The sequence below is a fragment of the Monodelphis domestica genome, chromosome 1, assembly GCF_027887165.1.
Source record: "Monodelphis domestica isolate mMonDom1 chromosome 1, mMonDom1.pri, whole genome shotgun sequence".
Taxonomy (NCBI): Eukaryota; Metazoa; Chordata; class Mammalia; order Didelphimorphia; family Didelphidae; genus Monodelphis; species Monodelphis domestica.
Window position 1 is genome coordinate 404,696,216 of NC_077227.1, and position 18,275 is coordinate 404,714,490.

General features: G+C 35.3%; 1 protein-coding gene across 5 annotated transcripts in view; it reads left to right on the forward strand.

Moving 5' to 3' along the window:
• Window positions 1–18,275, forward strand: part of RALGAPB (Ral GTPase activating protein non-catalytic subunit beta) — a 95,559-nt gene that overhangs the window by 21,821 nt on the left and 55,463 nt on the right. For all 5 annotated transcript variants that reach the window (XM_056811915.1, XM_056811917.1, XM_056811918.1 and 2 more), the window contains 4 exons: window positions 4,263–4,426; window positions 7,463–7,649; window positions 8,927–9,058; window positions 17,068–17,246. In XM_056811915.1, coding sequence (XP_056667893.1) covers window positions 4,263–4,426; window positions 7,463–7,649; window positions 8,927–9,058; window positions 17,068–17,246 — 662 coding nt within the window. The remainder of the gene's footprint in view (window positions 1–4,262; window positions 4,427–7,462; window positions 7,650–8,926; window positions 9,059–17,067; window positions 17,247–18,275) is intronic.

The window sequence follows — 18,275 nt, forward strand, 5'->3', positions numbered from 1 at the left end:
GAACCAGAAATCCAACCCAGGCTTTCTACTTTGTTTTATCATTCTTTCCATTCTTCTATATTTGTTGCTATTTTGCAATCAGGCTTTTTCTAAGAACTATATTTCCATTAGTTATAACTTGTCTTTGATATCCTAAGAAAGGAAAAAAATTGTTATGTCTTAATATTAAAAAGAGCCTGACCAATTATGTCCTGTAGAGCTTTATTGGATGAGTATATCACTTATTGTACTAAATAGCTGGAGTTTGGAATCACCTCTTTCCCGCTGTCATATTTGACACTGCATTAAACTATACAAATAGTTTTTTTAATTATGACTGAATGGTGTTATCTAACTCTTTTTAACAATATTGTTACATACACACACACACACACACACACACACACACACACACACACACACACACACACAGAGTATTAGTTTTCCCTGTGTGCTTTTGTTATTTGCCTCATATTTCTTTTTTAAATAGCAATCCTTTATTAGGTATTCAACCTTGTGGCATGAAAAACACTTTCTGGTTTTTCTCTGTCCCCTACTCTGTTGGTATGAGTGTCTAGAGTATGTTTTAATTGTATGCAAATTCTTAATTTCCTGTATCTCTTTTTGTTTTAATGATTCTTCTGTGTTTTGCATTTTTTGTTTCAATTCTGTCATTTCTTTTTTCTGCTCATTATGATTTTCCCATAAGTAGGATGCAGATTTGCAAAGGTCAGAAAGTGTTACTGTGTCATACTTAGGGAAATAATTTTTTAAAAAGTTTTTTAAGTGTGAGGTGCAAGCCCTAAGAAATTGTCTCCTCATATGAGCCACAGACTCTTCTGAATCTTTCTCAATACCCATGATGGACTCAGCTGTTTTTGAGAGGCGATCAATGAAGCTAGCAGGATGTTCTGAGCTCTCTTGAACTAGCTTATCAAACTTTCCCCATGCATTGGGCTTTGAACAGAATGATTTAATAGCCTGGAGAAGATCCTCCCTGCATTTTTGTAGATATGTCATGCATGCAGGATTTGAAAAATCAAAATCTTCCCTCTGTTCCTCAGTAGGCCAGCTAGTTAGGGTGTTGTCAGTCCTAGTCCTCTCAATGAATTGCCTATGTTCATGGGGGCTAAATAATTCAGAGAGAATCCTCAAAATTAGGCTCAAAAATTTTAAACGCCCTCTTCAATTCCTTATGAGCTTGGTGAGGTTCGCTGACAAACTTTGGGAATCTACGGCGTATGGAATTAAGTTCCTGTGTTGTAAACTGTTTATGTACTTTGGAATGAAGCACTCCTGCATTGTCTGATATCTTAGCAATATCTCTTAATGGAAAAATTTTCTCAGCCACATTGTTGTTATCTTTGCCCTTTTCTTTGCCATTGTCATGTGCTCCTGTCTTCTTTTTTCCCTTAGCTTTCTTGTTATCCTTGTCCTTAAACCCATTATCTTCCTGCCCACTTCCAACCTTAGCCTGGTCTAATCCCTGTTTCTTCAGAAACTCCTCACACATATTTTTCACTAGTTGTCCCAGGTTTGTGTCAGTAACCATAATCTGAGCTGCCTCCTTTGGTGTTAAGAACTTGAAAATATTTCTTAGATAGGTGAAGGTCTGTATGGCAGCCATGGTGAACACATACATCTGTGTAAGGATTTGCTATATCACGGTGTCATTGGTGAAAGGCAGGCTCATTATGAAGGAAGTGGAATTGGATATAAGCCCTATTGTATCCATTACAAAGTTAGTCACAACACTATACATAATGTTGTAGATCCAATAGCAGGCTGTGACAGAAAGCACCAGCAAACCACATGCTGCATGCTACTTGCAGAAACATTTTTCTTTCTGTGTATCTTTCACTATTTTTGGGATAGGGTAAGATCTTTTCCCAGGGTGCCAAACTGTATTAGGTGGTTCTTTTGTTAGGTTATTTATGGTAATGTGGGTTTGCTGGACAAGCACACTGAGCAATGAGGTAATGAGAAATCAAGAGTCTTTCTCCCTCCTCCCACTCCATCATCTTCTGTTATCCTCTTCAGTTGGAGTCAAGCTGTGATTCAGACTGAGTAAGTTGACTGAAAACTTTACAGATAACTCACTCTCTAAATTGTTAAAAAGGGGGGTTATTTTAAGGAAGGAGGGGCAAGGGAATTTGGATAGGAGAGAGGGGTTTAGAATTTTCCCTGATCTATAATAAATCTTAAAATGAGTAAATAGAATTATATGGTCTTATAAAAGGGATATTGTTAACAGTTTTCAGAGGTCTTCAGAGACAAATTCCAAATATTTCAGAGAGAAAATCAGTAACCAAAAGGCAGAGAAATCTCCTTAGCTCTTTCTCCCAAAGGTCTCAGGAAAAAGAGTGTCCAGCAGCAGTTTATTTCCCTCTGTTTAACTGCCTTCTCCAGGTCACATTCTCCCCTGGAATTCTTCCTTGATGGATGGATCTCCAAGCTTCCATTCATTGCCTCTGTTTCTCCAGGTTTCCTGCAGTATTATTCTCTTACAACACCAACAATAACAACAAATAGCATATTCCTAGATAATTGAGTTTTTAACCTCTTTCCTAGATAAGCTTAAACCATATGAATACTCTTAAATGTATCTGAATTTCTCTTGAGGAAACCACTTCTCCAGTGATGACTATACCCTCTCCCATTCTTCCACCTGCCAAAGGACTCAGTATACTGTATGCTTTTTATTTACTTATTTTTATTTCCTTTTACACTCTACATTTCATAGATATCTAGTCCATCTGATTCTTATTGTTAACATTTGCTAACTTCTAGGGAACTTTCTTTAGCCTACCATTCAAGGCCCTTTATAATTTAACCCTCTTGACCTTCTTAACCTTATACAGGTTGTCCCAAAAGTTTTAGTGCAATTTTAAGCTATTAAAGCTCAAACTACACTAAGACTTTTGGGACACCCTATATAAGGGGACTTCATGCATTCTTGATTCCATCCAAACTGGACTGTTTGCTATTCCCTAATCTTATTTTCTCTTTTTCCTTTTCCTTGCCTTTGTTCATGTGATTCTTACCATAGATGGATAACTGTCTCTCTCTCCGATGAGCTTGTAGTAGGGCATGGAGAGTGAGGATAGTGTCTTAGTCATGTCTTCTAAGCACCAGCATATTTTCTTATACATAATAGATAGCTTTTTAAATGCTTTTTGATGAATGATGTAACTTTTTGACCACCAAGTTAATCCTTATACTCATAGAACAGTGAGCTAGGGAGGTACCTTTGAAATCATCTTGACCAACCCTCTCATTTTTCCAAAAGAAGGAATTGAGATTCAAAACAGTTTATTCAAAATTATATAGTTTGGTTAGTAACACAACAAGGACTAGAAGCCAGGTCTCTTACTTTCTATTGCAGTTTTCTTTTCAGTGTCACATGCTGCTTCTGTTTAAGAAATCAAGATTTAATTTGCTCAACAGAATCAATAAATATTAGGTTTTTATGATGTGTATTCTCTGAAGATCACAGGCAGGAACATTTTGTACAGTTCTTTATATAAAAGATGATGAGTTACATAATGGACAATGTCTTCAATAACTGTTTTATAAAAGATAAAGAAACACTTTAACCAATGATTTTATCATCTTATTAAGGCAGAGTATGTAGCATTAAATCATCCTATGTGAGGAGTTGGAATAATGTGGGAGTTTTTTTGCTTTCCAGTGCTCAAACAGAGTTAGGTTAAACAGGTTAGAACTTGAAGAATCTAGAGGCATATACAGTTAATGTGCCCATTAGACCATCTTTCTCAAATGAGAAAAACTCCTTGGGTAACTAGCAGTGGAAATTTCTCCATCTACACTTCTGAACAGCATCTGCCAAGGTAGTTTTACATACCTTTTTTTGCTTAGGACAAGTGACATAAATATGCCAAATTTTGAACTCTCATGTCTATGTATCTTTCTAAAGAAGTGGCCATTAATGGAGCCAGTAATGTGTAATTCTGGACTGTTTCTATATCTCATTCATGATCATATATCCTTTAACAAGTACCCATAACTTTGTTATGTTAGATATAAAGTACTCAATCCAAAAGAGGCCAGATTGACATTCTATTTATGGAAGCTTAAGAGCTGAACTTGCTTATGTTGCAGTGGTTCAATCTTCTATTTCAGCAAGATAGTAAATATTTTCCAAATGATTAAAAAAATATTTCAGTATGCTTCCAGTACTCTGAATGGTTGATTTGACTCTTTTCTGGGAAAACATTTAGTAACAAGTCTATTTTCCATTTTGTTGTCTGTTTTCTCTATAGGCAGGAACAGGGGTCCAATCAGATTAGACTGTGCTTACAAGTTTTGCGAGCCATCCAGAAACTAGCCCGTGAATCAACCATCATGGCACGAGAAACATGGGAAGTTTTATTATTATTTCTCCTGCAGATTAATGACATACTTCTGGCAATGCCTACTATTCAAGGTATGTGTTTTGGGGGTTTTTTCTTTGTTGTTTTGAAAGGCTTTTTGTTCTGTTTTAAGATAACTTGTGCCTGACCCTGTTCCTCAACCACATTATGACCTTTGAGCACATCAGATTTAGAATTTTCTTATCTACTTTAAAATGATCAGCAGGAAAAATGTCTTTGAGAAGTGCTTTATTTTAGGATACATTTTATTGGCCATTGGTATCCTGTGACTTTGACTTGTATTCTAGAATGATACTTCCATAGCCCTGTACTTAGTGTCCACAATTCTAACAATAACAATGAGAATGGGGTAGAATTCAGAACAAGTGAAAGAAATTGGAGAGGGTAATGGGTGCCTACTTTAGGGACAAAGTTAAATAAATATCAGGTTGTTTCCATTCTACTGTGGAAGTATGTGAATTTCATTCTTTTGAGGTCTAAAGACTGGTGAATGAATGTCATCATAGATCTCTTCTCTCACAGGAAGAGGGTCATTCCTTAGGTGCACAAGCTATAGAATTTCTAATGTTTCTGACACCATCCCAGTAGCCTTCTAGATCCAAGCTTAGTACTAGAGATGCATCTTATTAAGTTAGTGATTCTTCTAACTGGGCAGGGAAAAACTCTTTGGGTAACTAGCAGTGGAAATTTCTCTATCTACACTTCTGAACAGCATCTGCTAAGGTAGTTTCACATACCTTTTTTTGCTTAGGACAGGTGACATAAACATGCCAAAATTTGAAATCTCATGTCTATTTATGTATCTTTCTAAAGAAGTGGCCATTAATGGAGCCAGTAATCCGTAAGTTTTATAAAAATCAGAGGGAGATAGCAAGAGTGATAAAGAGGTTAGTATGCAATGATTGAGAGTAGCCTCTTACTGGTGTTTCTTCCCTATCAGATAGCACTTAGCTTTATATATAGTATGTTCTTAATAAATGTTTGTTTGAATTGAATGTAATTCTTCTCAAAAGACATCGATACTCAATACTTCTATAGAATTAGGAACATTCAAACTCTTGATAATGCTTCAGCAATAATTCACTCATACACATTATATTTTTCTAATATAAGCTTAAGATGTACAATTTGAAGGAGCAGCTAAATGGCTTAGTGGATAGAGAGCCAGACTCTAAGAGACAGGGTTTCCTGAGTTCAAATCCTGTCCGACACTTCCTAGCTGTGTGACCCTTAGCAAGTTACCTAACCTCCATTGCCTAGCCCTTTCTATTTTTCTCCCTTAGAATCAATATATAGTATTGATTCTAAGATGGAAGGTAAGAGTTAAAAAAAACAACCGGTTATGATAGGCTCTTAAAAGCTAGAAGTATAATTTTATGTTAATGGAATGACATATAAATCATGGATTTTTAACCTGGGGTCCATGAACTTGTTTTTAAAAAAATACTTTGGTAATAGTATTGCAATGTATTTTGTTTTCCTTTACCATCTTTAATATTTTATGCATTTAAAAATATTATTCAGAGAAAGGGGTCTATAGACCTAATCAGACTGTGAGAGAGGTCCAAGATATTCCCCCCCCCCAAATGCCCTAAATAAAGGACCAAATTTTCTTTGAAGGGAGTGATGAGGAAATAAGAAAGTGAAATTATCCACTCATACCTCCTTCCATACTGTCCTCAGTATTATTTCTATGTTTATATATTCTCTTGTAACTTCCATTAACAAACCCATCTTCTTCTTCTGTTTCCTTAGTATTTTCCTGCCCCTTTTTCTTTCCCAGATTTGATCTGTATCACTGTACCTGTTGCATACTTGTCTTCTGATCTCCTTCTATCTTACTCTTTCCTCTGTTGTCATCTTTTTACCAATTCAAGAAAAGGCTAAAAATCTGAGCCAGTTTATGTGTCATAAATGAGACTTACTGTGGTGTCCAGGCTTTGTAACTCTGACTATTTTGTTGCAAAAACCCCCTATTTTATGTAAATATGAAAGAATAATATCTTGCATCTAACCGATTTGAAGATACTCTCAAATAGCAGATTGTTAAGTGTACCAGAAAACAATATAGAGTCTTCTAATTTGCCATTCAATTCCTATGTCCTCTGAAGATCCTCTTATTTGTCCATTCTGTAGTATTCAGAGGATGCTTTTTACTTGTTTGCTTTTTTAAGCTCTTACCTTCAATCTTAGAATTAATATTAAATATCAGTTCCAAGGCAGAAGAGCAGTGAGGGCTAGGCAATTGGGGTTAAATGACTTGCCCAAGGTTATATAGCTAAGAAGTGTCTGAGGTCTGATTTGAACCCAAGACCTCCCATCTCTAGGCCTAGTGTTCTATCCACTGAGCCACCAAACTTTCCCTAGAGGATTTTTTTTAGAAAAGGAATCAGAATCTCACACCTGGAAGAAACCCTACAGGTCATAGAGTTCAATCTCTCACCTAATATAGAAATCACTTTTATATATTTGTCCTCGGTTTCATCTTGAAAATTTTCAGTGACAGGGAATTCACTGTTTCTCAAGGCAGTCTTTTTCCATTTTTTAACAGCCCTAAGTATTACAAAGTCTTACCTATTTTGTTGGACTGAGATCGTCTATAATTTTTGTTTATTGGTTCTAATTCTTACCCTTCAGAACCTCATGTAGCAGCAGCAAGGGGATTCAACTATATTTATAAATATAGATTGGTGTCTGTGTGCCTGTTATTCCTTACTTATCAGTCTCCTTGTATTTTGGGTGTTGATATTGTACAGGGGGATATTAAAGAGGTTTCAGAGCTTTACTGAAAATCTTACTGACTTCTAGTACATAACAGATGGCAGTTTGACCCGAAAACTTAAATTATGTTTAAATTTATTCAAAATTTCTGTCACAGCTTAGCTTGTGCATTTTTAAAAGTTTTGTGTGCTTTTTTACTGAGGACTATAATTATCAGAAAGAATTTCAAATTAATATTCTAGTTGCTATCATGACTACACACCTGCTATGAGATATGTTTAATCATTGATGACTTCTCCCCACATTAATGTTTGAGCTTAACATTACAATAAACATGCCAAATATGTATTTCTTTCATTCTTGGTAAGGTGGCATTGCTGAGAATCTAGCAGAGAAGTTGATTGGTGTTCTTTTTGAGGTTTGGTTACTAGCTTGTATGCGTTGTTTCCCCACTCCACCTTATTGGAAAACTGCCAAGGAGATGGTGGCCAACTGGAGGCATCATCCAGCTGTGGTGGAGCAGTGGAGCAAAGCAATTTGTGCACTCACTTCTAGGTAGGTGATTTTCTTCCTTAAATTGGTCATACTAACTATACTGAGAAAGTCCTATTGAACAAAACAGATTTTCTCCAACAGTATAGCCTCCGAATTTAAAGATAGAATTCTAGTATTTGAGTTGAAAAGAACCTCAGAGGTCTATAATCCAGCTCTTCTCCTATATGAATCATGACTTTTCTATAAATCCCCAAGTTTCCTACACTTAACAGTTCAAGCCCCTACTTAAAGACCCTTAGTGACAAATTAAGTATGTCCTGAGGAAGGCAATTCCATTCACTGAAGAAATCTAAATATTGGGAAATTTTTCTTTATATTGGGCTGAAATAAGCCTTTCTATAAGCCCTTCCCAATTAATCCTATTTCTTTTCTCCAGGATCATTTAAGATAAACCTAAGCCCCACTTCCTCATGACAGTCCTTTAGATATATGAAGCTAGCACTCATGCTTTATATTTCAGCCCTATCTCTACTTATGAGAGATCTACCTGTCCTTCAAGTCAGCCGAAGTGCTTTCTTTTCATAAAAATATCCTGATTTCTACTCCTACTCACTTCTAATAAGTAAACTCTCTCCCTCCACTGAGTTCTTAGAGCACGTTGCTTTTCTTATGGGATTTAGTGTATTCTGATTTATTATTCTGCTTTTAGTAGGCTAGAAATTCTTTAAAGATAGAGACTGTGCCTGATTTTCTCATAACTGGTACAAGACCCTTGTCTATTATAGTAGGCACTCAATAAATATTTGTTGAATAGATGATGTCATACCTCAGCAAGTTCAATGCTTTATTCAATAGATTAAAAAAATTTTTTTTTAATTTGTTAAATGGTTGATCAATAAAATTCCCTAAAGGTTCTTACCAGAAATGAATCTTTTTTAAAAATAGTGAAATCCTTTTTTGAATATCATCATGCCTTAATTTTTATTCTTGGTAAATTAATATATATGTATATATATATATATATATATATACACATATATATATATCTGTGCTATTTATTTCTTTAATTTTTTATTGGAAACTTAAAAACCATTGACATTTGTACTCAGATGTACTAAATGATAAATGAAATTTTACCTAAAATGTTAATATTGTACATTTTAAGAAAGTAGAATCAGAAAAATATATTTGCTCAGTTTCCTTTCAAGTCCATCTGAATTTTGACTACCTTTTGGCTTTCATTTGAATTGGATATCTTCTCTTCATATTTTGATACTTTATGTTTTTTCTATGCCTATTTAAAGGTGAATTTCATGAATCAATATTTCTTCTCCTAGATTACTACGTTTTACATATGGTCCTTCATTTCCTCCATTTAAAGTTTCTGATGAAGATGCCAGTCTTATCCCTCCTGAAATGGATAATGAATGCATTGCACAGACATGGTTTCGCTTTTTACATATGTTAAGGTATTGTTTAAATGTTTCACTTGTTTTTATGCATTATCTCTTCAGTGACATTGAAAGCTTTTTTTAATACTTCTTTTATCTTCTTAATAGCACCTAATTCTATTTTAAAATATGTAGTAGATGCTTATTATTTATTGAATTGAACCAAATTAAAAAAAACACAATTTCATTCATTCAAAAAAGAGTGTTTACATTTTACTGAACTCTTTAAAGGAAATCAGCATGGTAAAAAATTCTCTTTGATATGTATTATTTCCCCACTATGTTCTTAGCATTGTTTTAGGTGTTAAGGAGTGGTTTTCAACAAAAATGTTAACATTATAATGAAAATGGTGCTTTATTAATTTTTAAGAAAACAAATATTATGTTTTACCTATGTGCCTACTAATTACCAGTTTTTCTTCTTAAGGATAGGATTTTTAATTGTTATATATTAAAGACAAAATTTATAGAATGGAAACTGGATTCCCAACAAATTATATATAAATGTAATTTTGTGGAATTATATAGCTAATCATCTATGACATTATGAACTATATATTTCAAATATATTCTGAATCTAAGGATTCATGTACAAATCCATTTATGAATTTTCCTTTCATATTTTATATTACATATTTTCCTCTGTAATTGTAGCCTGGTTTATCCTTTCCTTTCCTTTGTTACTATTTTATGCGATTGATTGCTAAAAATAAAATCATGCTTGGTGGCCATAAAAAATTTTTTTTTGATCCCTCTAGTATGTAGTGATCTTATTCTCTTATAAAGGAGTCAAAGGAAGAGCTTATATAAACTTTTATTGCAAAGATTGGTGGCAGTAGTAGCAGGCTCTGACACCTTCTCTGATACTAGTTTTCTTTTCTTTTTTTCTTTTTTTCTTTTTTTTTAATTTTATAGTATTTTATTTGATCATTTCCATGCATTTTTCATTAAAGACAAAGATCATTTTCTTTTCCTCCCTCCCACCCCCCGTGGCCGACGTGTGATTCCACTGGTATCATATGTGTTCTTGACTTGAACCCATTGCCATGTTGTTAGTATTTGCATCAGAGTGTTCGCTCCGAGTCTTTCCTCTGTCATGTCCCCTCAGCCATTATAGTCAGGCAGTTGCTTTTCCTTGGTGTTTCTATTCCCTCAGTTTGTCCTCTGCTTTTGGATAGTGTTTTTTTCTCCTTGATCCCTGCAGATTGTGCAGGGACATTACACCACCACTAATGGAGAAGTCCATTACGTTCGATGATACCACAGTGTGTTTGTCTCTGTGTACAATGTTCTCCTGGTTCTGCTCCTCTCGCTCTGCATCACTTCCTGGAGGTTGTTCCAGTTCACATGGAATTCCTCCACTTTATTGTTCCTTTGAGCACAATAGTATTCCATCACCAACATATACCACAATTTGTTTAGCCATTCCCCAATTGATGGGCATCCCCTTATTTTCCAATTTTTGGCCACCACAAAGAGCGCAGCTATGAATATTTTTGTACAAGTCTTTTTGTCCATTATCTCTTTGGGGTACAAACCCAGCAGTGCTATGGCTGGATCAAAGGGTAGACATTCTTTTATTGCCCTTTGTGCATAGTTCCAAATTGCCCTCCAGAATGGCTGAATCAATTCACAACTCCACCAGCAATGAATTAATGTCCCTACTTTGCCACATCCCCTCCAGCATTCATTACTTTCCATAACTGTCATGTTAGCCAATCTGCTAGGTGTGAGGTGATACCTCAGAGTTGTTTTGATTTGCATCTCTCTGATTATAAGAGATGTGGAGCACTTCTTCATGTGCTTATTAATAGTTTTGATTTCTTTATCTGAAAACTGTCTATCCATGTCCCTTGCCCATTTATCAATTGGGGAATGGCTTGATTTTTTGTACAACTGATTTAGCTCTTTATAAATTTGAGTAATTAAACCTTTGTCAGAGGTTTTTATGAAGATTTTTTCCCAACTTGTTGTTTTCCTTCTGATTTTAGTTACATTGCTTTTGTTTGTACAAAAGCCTTTTAATTTGATGTAGTCGAAATTATTTATTTTACATTTTGTGATTCTCTCTATGTCTTGCTTGGTTTTAAAGTCTTTCCCTTCCCAAAGGTCTGACATGTATACTATTCTGTGTTTACCCAATTTACTTATGGTTTCCTTCTTTATGTTTAAGTCTTTCACCCATTTTGAATTTATCTTGGTGTAGGGTGTGAGGTGTTGATCAATTCCTAATCTCTCCCACACTGTCTTCCAATTTTCCCAGCAGTTCTTATCAAATAGTGAATTTTTGTCCCAAGACCTGGGATCTTTGGGTTTATCGTATACTATCTGGCTGAGGTCGCTTTCCCCCAGTCTATTCCACTGATCCTCCTTTCTGTCTCTTAGCCAGTACCAAATTGTTTTGATGACTGCTGCTTTGTAATATAGTTTGAGGTCTGGGACTGCTAGGCCCCCCTCATTAGTGTTTTTTTTCATTATTTCCCTGGATATCCTTGATCTTTTGTTATTCCAAATGAACTTTGTTATGCTTTTTTCCAAATCAGTAAAGAAATTTTTGGGGAGTTCCATGGGTATGGCACTAAATAGATAAATAAGTTTGGGCAGGATAGTCATTTTTATTATGTTGGCTCGTCCTACCCATGAGCAGTTAATGTTTTTCCAATTGCTCAAGTCTAGTTTTAGTTGTGTGGCGAGTGTTTTGTAGTTGTGTTCATATAGTTCCTGTGTTTGTCTTGGGAGGTAGATTCCTAGGTATTTTATTTTGTCTAAGGTGATTTTGAATGGGATTTCTCTTTCTAGTTTTTGCTGCTGAGCTGTGTTGGAGATATATAGAAAAGCTGATGACTTATGTGGGTTTATTTTGTATCCTGCAACTTTGCTAAAGTTGTTGATTATTTCAATTAGCTTTTTGGTTGAATCTCTAGGATTCTTTAAGTAGACCATCATGTCATCTGCAAAAAGTGATAACTTGGTCTCCTCCTTGCCTATTTTGATGCCTTCAATTTCTTTTTCTTCTCTAATTGCTACTGCTAGTGTTTCTAGTACGATGTCAAATAATAGGGGTGATAATGGGCATCCTTGTTTCACTCCTGATCTTATTGGGAATGCATCTAGTTTATCCCCATTGCAAATGATATTAGCTGATGGTTTTAGATATATACTGTTTATTATTTTTAGGAATGACCCTTCTATTCCTATGCTTTCTAGTGTTTTTAATAGGAATGGGTGTTGTATTTTATCAAAGGCTTTTTCTGCATCTATTGAGATAATCATGTGGTTCTTGTTGGTTTGCTTGTTAATGTGGTCAATTATGTGGATGGTTTTCCTAATATTGAACCAGCCCTGCATCCCTGGTATAAATCCTACTTGATCATGGTGGATGACCCTTCTGATCACTTGCTGAAGTCTTTTTGCTAGTATCCTATTTAAGATTTTTGCATCTATATTCATTAGGGAGATTGGTCTATAGTTTTCTTTCTCTGTTTTTGACCTGCCTGGTTTTGGAATCAGTACCATGTTTGTGTCATAAAAGGAGTTTGGTAGAACTCCCTCTTTGCTTATTATGTCAAATAGTTTGTATAGTATTGGGATTAACTGTTCTGAATGTTTGATAGAATTCACTGGTGAATCCATCAGGCCCTGGGGATTTTTTCTTAGGAAGTTCTTTGATGGCTTGGTGGATTTCATTTTCTGATATGGGATTATTTAAGAATTCTATTTCCTCTTCTGTTAGTCTAGGCAGTTTGTATTTTTGTATATATTCATCCATATCACTTAAATTGGTATATTGATTGCCATATAATTGGGCAAAGTAATTTCTAATGATTGCCTTAATTTCCTCTTCCTCAGAGGTGATGTCCCCCTTTTCATCTTTGATGCTGTTAATTTGCTTTTCTTCCTTCCTTTTTTTAATTAGATTGACCAGTATTTTGTCTATTTTGTTTGTTTTTTCAAAGTACCAGCTTCTTGTCTTATTTATTAAATCAATAGTTCTATCACTTTCAATTTTATTAATTTCTCCCTTAATTTTTAGGATTTCTAGTTTGGTTTTCTGCTGGGGGTTTTTAATTTGGTCACTTTCGAGTTTTTTTATTTGCATTTCCAATTGATTGATCTCTGCTCTCCCTAGTTTGTTAATATATGCACTCAGGGATATGAATTTACCTCTGATTACTGCTTTGGCTGCATCCCAAAAGGTTTGAAAGGATGTCTCGCCATTGTCATTTTCCTCGATGAAATTATTAATTGTTTCTATGATTTCTTCTCTAACTAAACGATTTTGGAGTATCATATTGTTTAGTTTCCAATTAGTTTTTGATTTGGTTTTCCATGTACCATTACTGATCGTTATTTTTATTGCCTTGTGGTCTGAAAAGGCTGCATTTATTATTTCTGCTTTTCTGCATTTGTGTGCCATGTTTCTGTGACCTAATGTATGGTCAATCTTTGTGAATGTGCCATGTGGTGCTGAGAAGAAGGTGTATTCCTTTTTATCCCTATTTATTTTTCTCCATATGTCTATTAATTCTAATTTTTCTAAGATTTCATTCACTTCTTTTACCTCTTTCTTATTTATTTTTTGATTTGATTTATCTAAATTTGATAATGGTTGGTTCAAGTCTCCCACTAATATGGTTTTACTGTCTATTTCTTCCTTCAATTCTCCTAGTTTCTCCATTAGAAATTTGGGTGCTATATTATTTGGTGCATATATGTTGATTAGTGATATTTCCTCATTATCTAAAGTCCCTTTTAACAAAATATAATAACCTTCCCTATCCCTTTTGATCAGGTCTATTTTTGCTTTGGCTTTATCAGATATCATGATTGCCACTCCTGCCTTCTTTCTGTCACTTGAGGCCCAGAAGGTCTTACTCCATCCTTTAATTCTGACCTTGTGGGTGTCTACCCGCCTCATGTGTGTTTCTTGGAGACAACATATGGTAGGGTTTTGGATTCTAATCCATTCTTCTATTTGTTTACGTTTTATGGGTGAGTTCATCCCATTCACGTTCAATGTTATGACTGTCACTTGTGGACTCCCTGGCATTTTGATATCCTTCCCTAATTCTAACCTTTCTTCTTCAGCTCTACCTTTTAGTCCAGTGATTTACTTTAAATCAGTCCCCCTTGTATTTCCCTTTCTACCCCCCTCCCTTCTAATTCCCTCCCTTATTTTCCCCTGTGGTCTTTTTAAAAATTCCCCCCCCCCACCCTCTCCCTCCCTTGTACTGCTTCCCTCCCCACCAGTCTGTTTTTTACCCTTCTACTCCTCTATAGGGCGCAAATCTATTCTCTTCCCCAATGGATTGGATTGTTCTTCCCTCTTTGGGTCAGTTTCAAAGTACGTAAGAGTTGAATATTTCCTATCTCCGACCTCTTTACCCTTCCAGTGTATCGATGTTCTCCCCCCTCCCGCCATGAGCTTCTTTGTGACATATAAATTTACCCCATTTGTTTCTTTTCCCATTTCTTTTAGTCATAACCTCTTTTCTTTTTTAGCTTTAGTCATGTATATATATATATATATATATATATATATATATATATATACATACACATGTATATGTATTTATGCATGCATATCTCTATATACCTATTTATGTCTTGTCCTTTCATCCTATACAGTTTGTCCCTTTCCTCTGAGTATAGTTCTTCTAGCTGCTTAGGTGATAGCAACAGTTTTTAAGAGTTGCCAATGACCTCTTTTCTTATAGGGATACATATCATTTTAACTTATTGAGTCTCTTAAAAAAAACCTTTGTTGTTGTTGTTGTTTTTCCCCTCTTTTTTAATTACCTTTTGATGATTCTCTTGAATTCTGTGGTTGGACTTCAAATTTTCTGTTCAGGTCTGGTCTTTTATTTATGAATGCTTGGAATTCCTCTGTTGTGTTAAATGACCATACTTTCCCCTGTAAGAATATAGTCAGTTTTGATGGGTATTTTATTCTTGGCTGTAGGCCTAGTTCCCTTGCTTTCCGGAATATCATATTCCATGCCTTTCGGTCCTTCAGTGTGGATGCAGAAAGATCCTGTGTTATCCTCACCATGTTTCCATGGTATCTGAATGGTTTCTTTTTGGCAGCTTGTAATACCTGTTCTTTTATCTGATTGTTTTTGAATTTGGCTATAACATTTCTTGGTGTTGTCAGTTGGGGATTAAAAACAGGGGGTGATCTGTGGATTCTTTCAATCTCCACTTTCCCTTCTTGTTCTAGGATTTCGGGACAGTTTTCCTGGATAATTTCCTCTAGTATTATGTCCAGGCTTTTTCTTTTGTCGTGGTCTTCTGGTAGTCCAATTATTCTTAAATTGTCTCTTCTTGAACGATTTTCTAAATCGTCTGTTTTGTGAATGAGATGCTTCACGTTTTCCTCAATTTTTTCATTCTTTTTGTTTTGTCTTATAGTGTCCTGCTGCCTTGTGAGGTCACTTGATTCTAGTTGTTTTACTCGGGTTCTTAAAGATTGGATTTCATCTTTGGCTTTTTGGTCGTCTTTTTCCTTCTGGTCTGAGTTTCTTTGAAGATTGTCTTTCATCCTCTTTATCTCGTCTTTCATCTCCTTTGCTTCATCTTTCATCTCCTTTGCCTCATTTTCCAGCTGGATGATTTTGGCTTTCAGGACACTATTTTCTTGTTTTAGTTCAAGTGCCTCTGTTTCCAGATGACTTATCTTAATTTTTAAGTTCTTTTCCCAATTGTCTTCAGCCTCTCTTAGCTGTGTTTTGAGTTCTTCCACAGCCTGTATCCAATTCGCTGGGATTTCTGGTTTATCGTTTGCTGATCTCTCCCCCTCTGTTCCATTTGGTGAGTAGTAGCTGTCTATTGTAGTTTCTTTCTTCTGTTTCTGTTGTTTGTTCAAATTCACCCCTTCTTTCCTCCCTGTATTTGTCTGTGCTCTTGTTCCTCTCATTTTTTTGTTTTTTAGGGACTTCTATCAGTCTCCCCTCTTGGAGCTTTAACAGAGGATCTCTTGGTGTAATCTCTGAGGGAGGGTTGTTGGGGGTTTGAGCTTTCCTGTCCTCTGGAGGCTTTTGATTGGCTTAAAGTTCAGCAGTCAGTGAGGATGGATGGGGAGCCTGGGCTTCCCTGTGTTCTGGAGACTTTTGATGGGAACTAGTTTTCTTTTAAACAGCATAGACAGGTATTAGAGCCAGGAAAGCCTCAGACAGAATTGTTAGAACTGGTAGAAGAGTTAGAGACTAGTTCATTCCCATTCCTTTTCTCTTTGCCATTTTGTAGATGAGAAAACTGAATGCTGAACAGGTAAAGGGACTTGGTCATGGGATCATCGAATGGCAGAGTTGTTGAGACATTTTCAGTAGCTTCCCATTATCTCTGGAATAATATAGAAATACTTCAGTGAGGCATTTAAAGACCTTCATAAAAACTCTGTAGCTTTCCTTTTCATACTTATTTCATGTTATTCTTCTTTATGGATTCTCCTTTCAAGTCATACTGGCCTACTTGCTATATTCCACAGCAATCTATTTCATGTTTCAGGGCCTTCACACAGGCTCTCCCCTATGTCTAGAATGTGCTCCTTCCTCAGTTCTTTATGCCTTGTAAATACTCCCTTATTTCTGCCCTCCTTCCATTGCTATTGTTAATACCTTCTTCATCCTTCAATTTTTTGTACTATATATTCTCATTTATGCATTATTATATCCTTCAGTAGAATTTAAGTTCTCCAAGTGCTAGGACTTTAAATTTGGTTTTATAACCTGAGCATCCTTACCTTAAACCCTAGCATAGTGCCTAGCTGTTTAAGTTGAATTGAGTGAAACTTGGAAACCATGAAGTCTAAACCAATGATCTTGGAGACCAAGAAATTGAGGTCTAGAGAAAACAGGTGACATTTGACTGAGTAACATAAAAATCAGACTGGTTTTATGTGGTATTACACACATAATGGCCTCCTAAAGCCAACTTCTTAAATTATATATCATTTTATTTTGACAGTTCTACTTACTAAGGGACTATAGTTAATTTAGTAAAGTAAAACTTTTTCTCTTTTTTGATAGTAATCCCGTGGATTTGAGTAATCCAGCCATTATAAGCTCTACTCCCAAATTTCAGGAACAGTTCCTGAATGTGAGTGGAATGACACAAGAATTGAATCAATATCCCTGCCTTAAACAACTGCCTCACATATTTTTTCGTGCCATGCGTGGAATCAGCTGCTTGGTGGATGCATTCCTAGGTGAGTTTTATATTTGTTGGTAAGTAGTTTATGAATAAATTTACCAAAATTAAGAAATATTTTTCAGTCATAGAATCTACAGGGCTAGAAAGAATCTTGAGGTTATCTAATTCATTCTTTTTATTCAAACTGCCCTGTTCAATATAAGTTTTTTGAAGGTTAGCATCTATTTTCTTCCATTTTTTGTTTCTTTATCCCCAAAGATCTCACCCTTATTAGTTCTCCCCTCAAGAGTGCAGATTACAGCCCATACATACCTTCTCTTCCTGTGCAACTTGTTTTCCCTCCCATAAATCTTTCATTGGTTGCCTTCTTCTAGATCTCTTAATATTATATGGATACTAATAGAGCAGGCAGTCTATCCATTGTTTATCTCTTGATACATCACCAGTTTGCCTTCTTTTCTGGTCATACTGCTTTTTGATAATATCTTTTACCCTGCTTCTCCTGCTCAGTACCTTTATTGACAAATCTGGTGCATTTTATTCATATTTACCTTGTGCTTTTTTGTTGCCTTTTTGGTGACTTATAATTTGAATTTTTCAGATACTATTATTCCATGATTTACATGTCATACAGTATCATTAGAAGAACTCTGCTGTTAAAAAAAATGCCTTTGTTTCAGAGAAAAATAATCATTTAAGGGGCTAAGCAATGACTACACATATATAACCTATATCAAATTGCTTGCTTTTTCATGAGGAGGAAAAGAGGGATGGAAAGAGAGAATTTGGAACTCATAAAAATTTTTTAATTAATTTTAAAAATGTTATGTGTAATTGGAAAAAATAAAACCTTTTTTAAAGTGCTATGCAATTTTCTATAGACAACACAGCCCTTTTTTCTCTTCCTACTCTGTTTTTGGACCAGCTCTATGGATTTTCCTTTCAACTGTTTATCATTGTCTGGACAATAAGTATTCTGTTTTTTCCTTGGTCTTCTTTTGTATGTGTGGATAGTTAGGTCAAATTCCTAAGTGATTATGGATTTCTTTAAAGATCTACTGCAGTGTTCCAGATTTTATTGTAA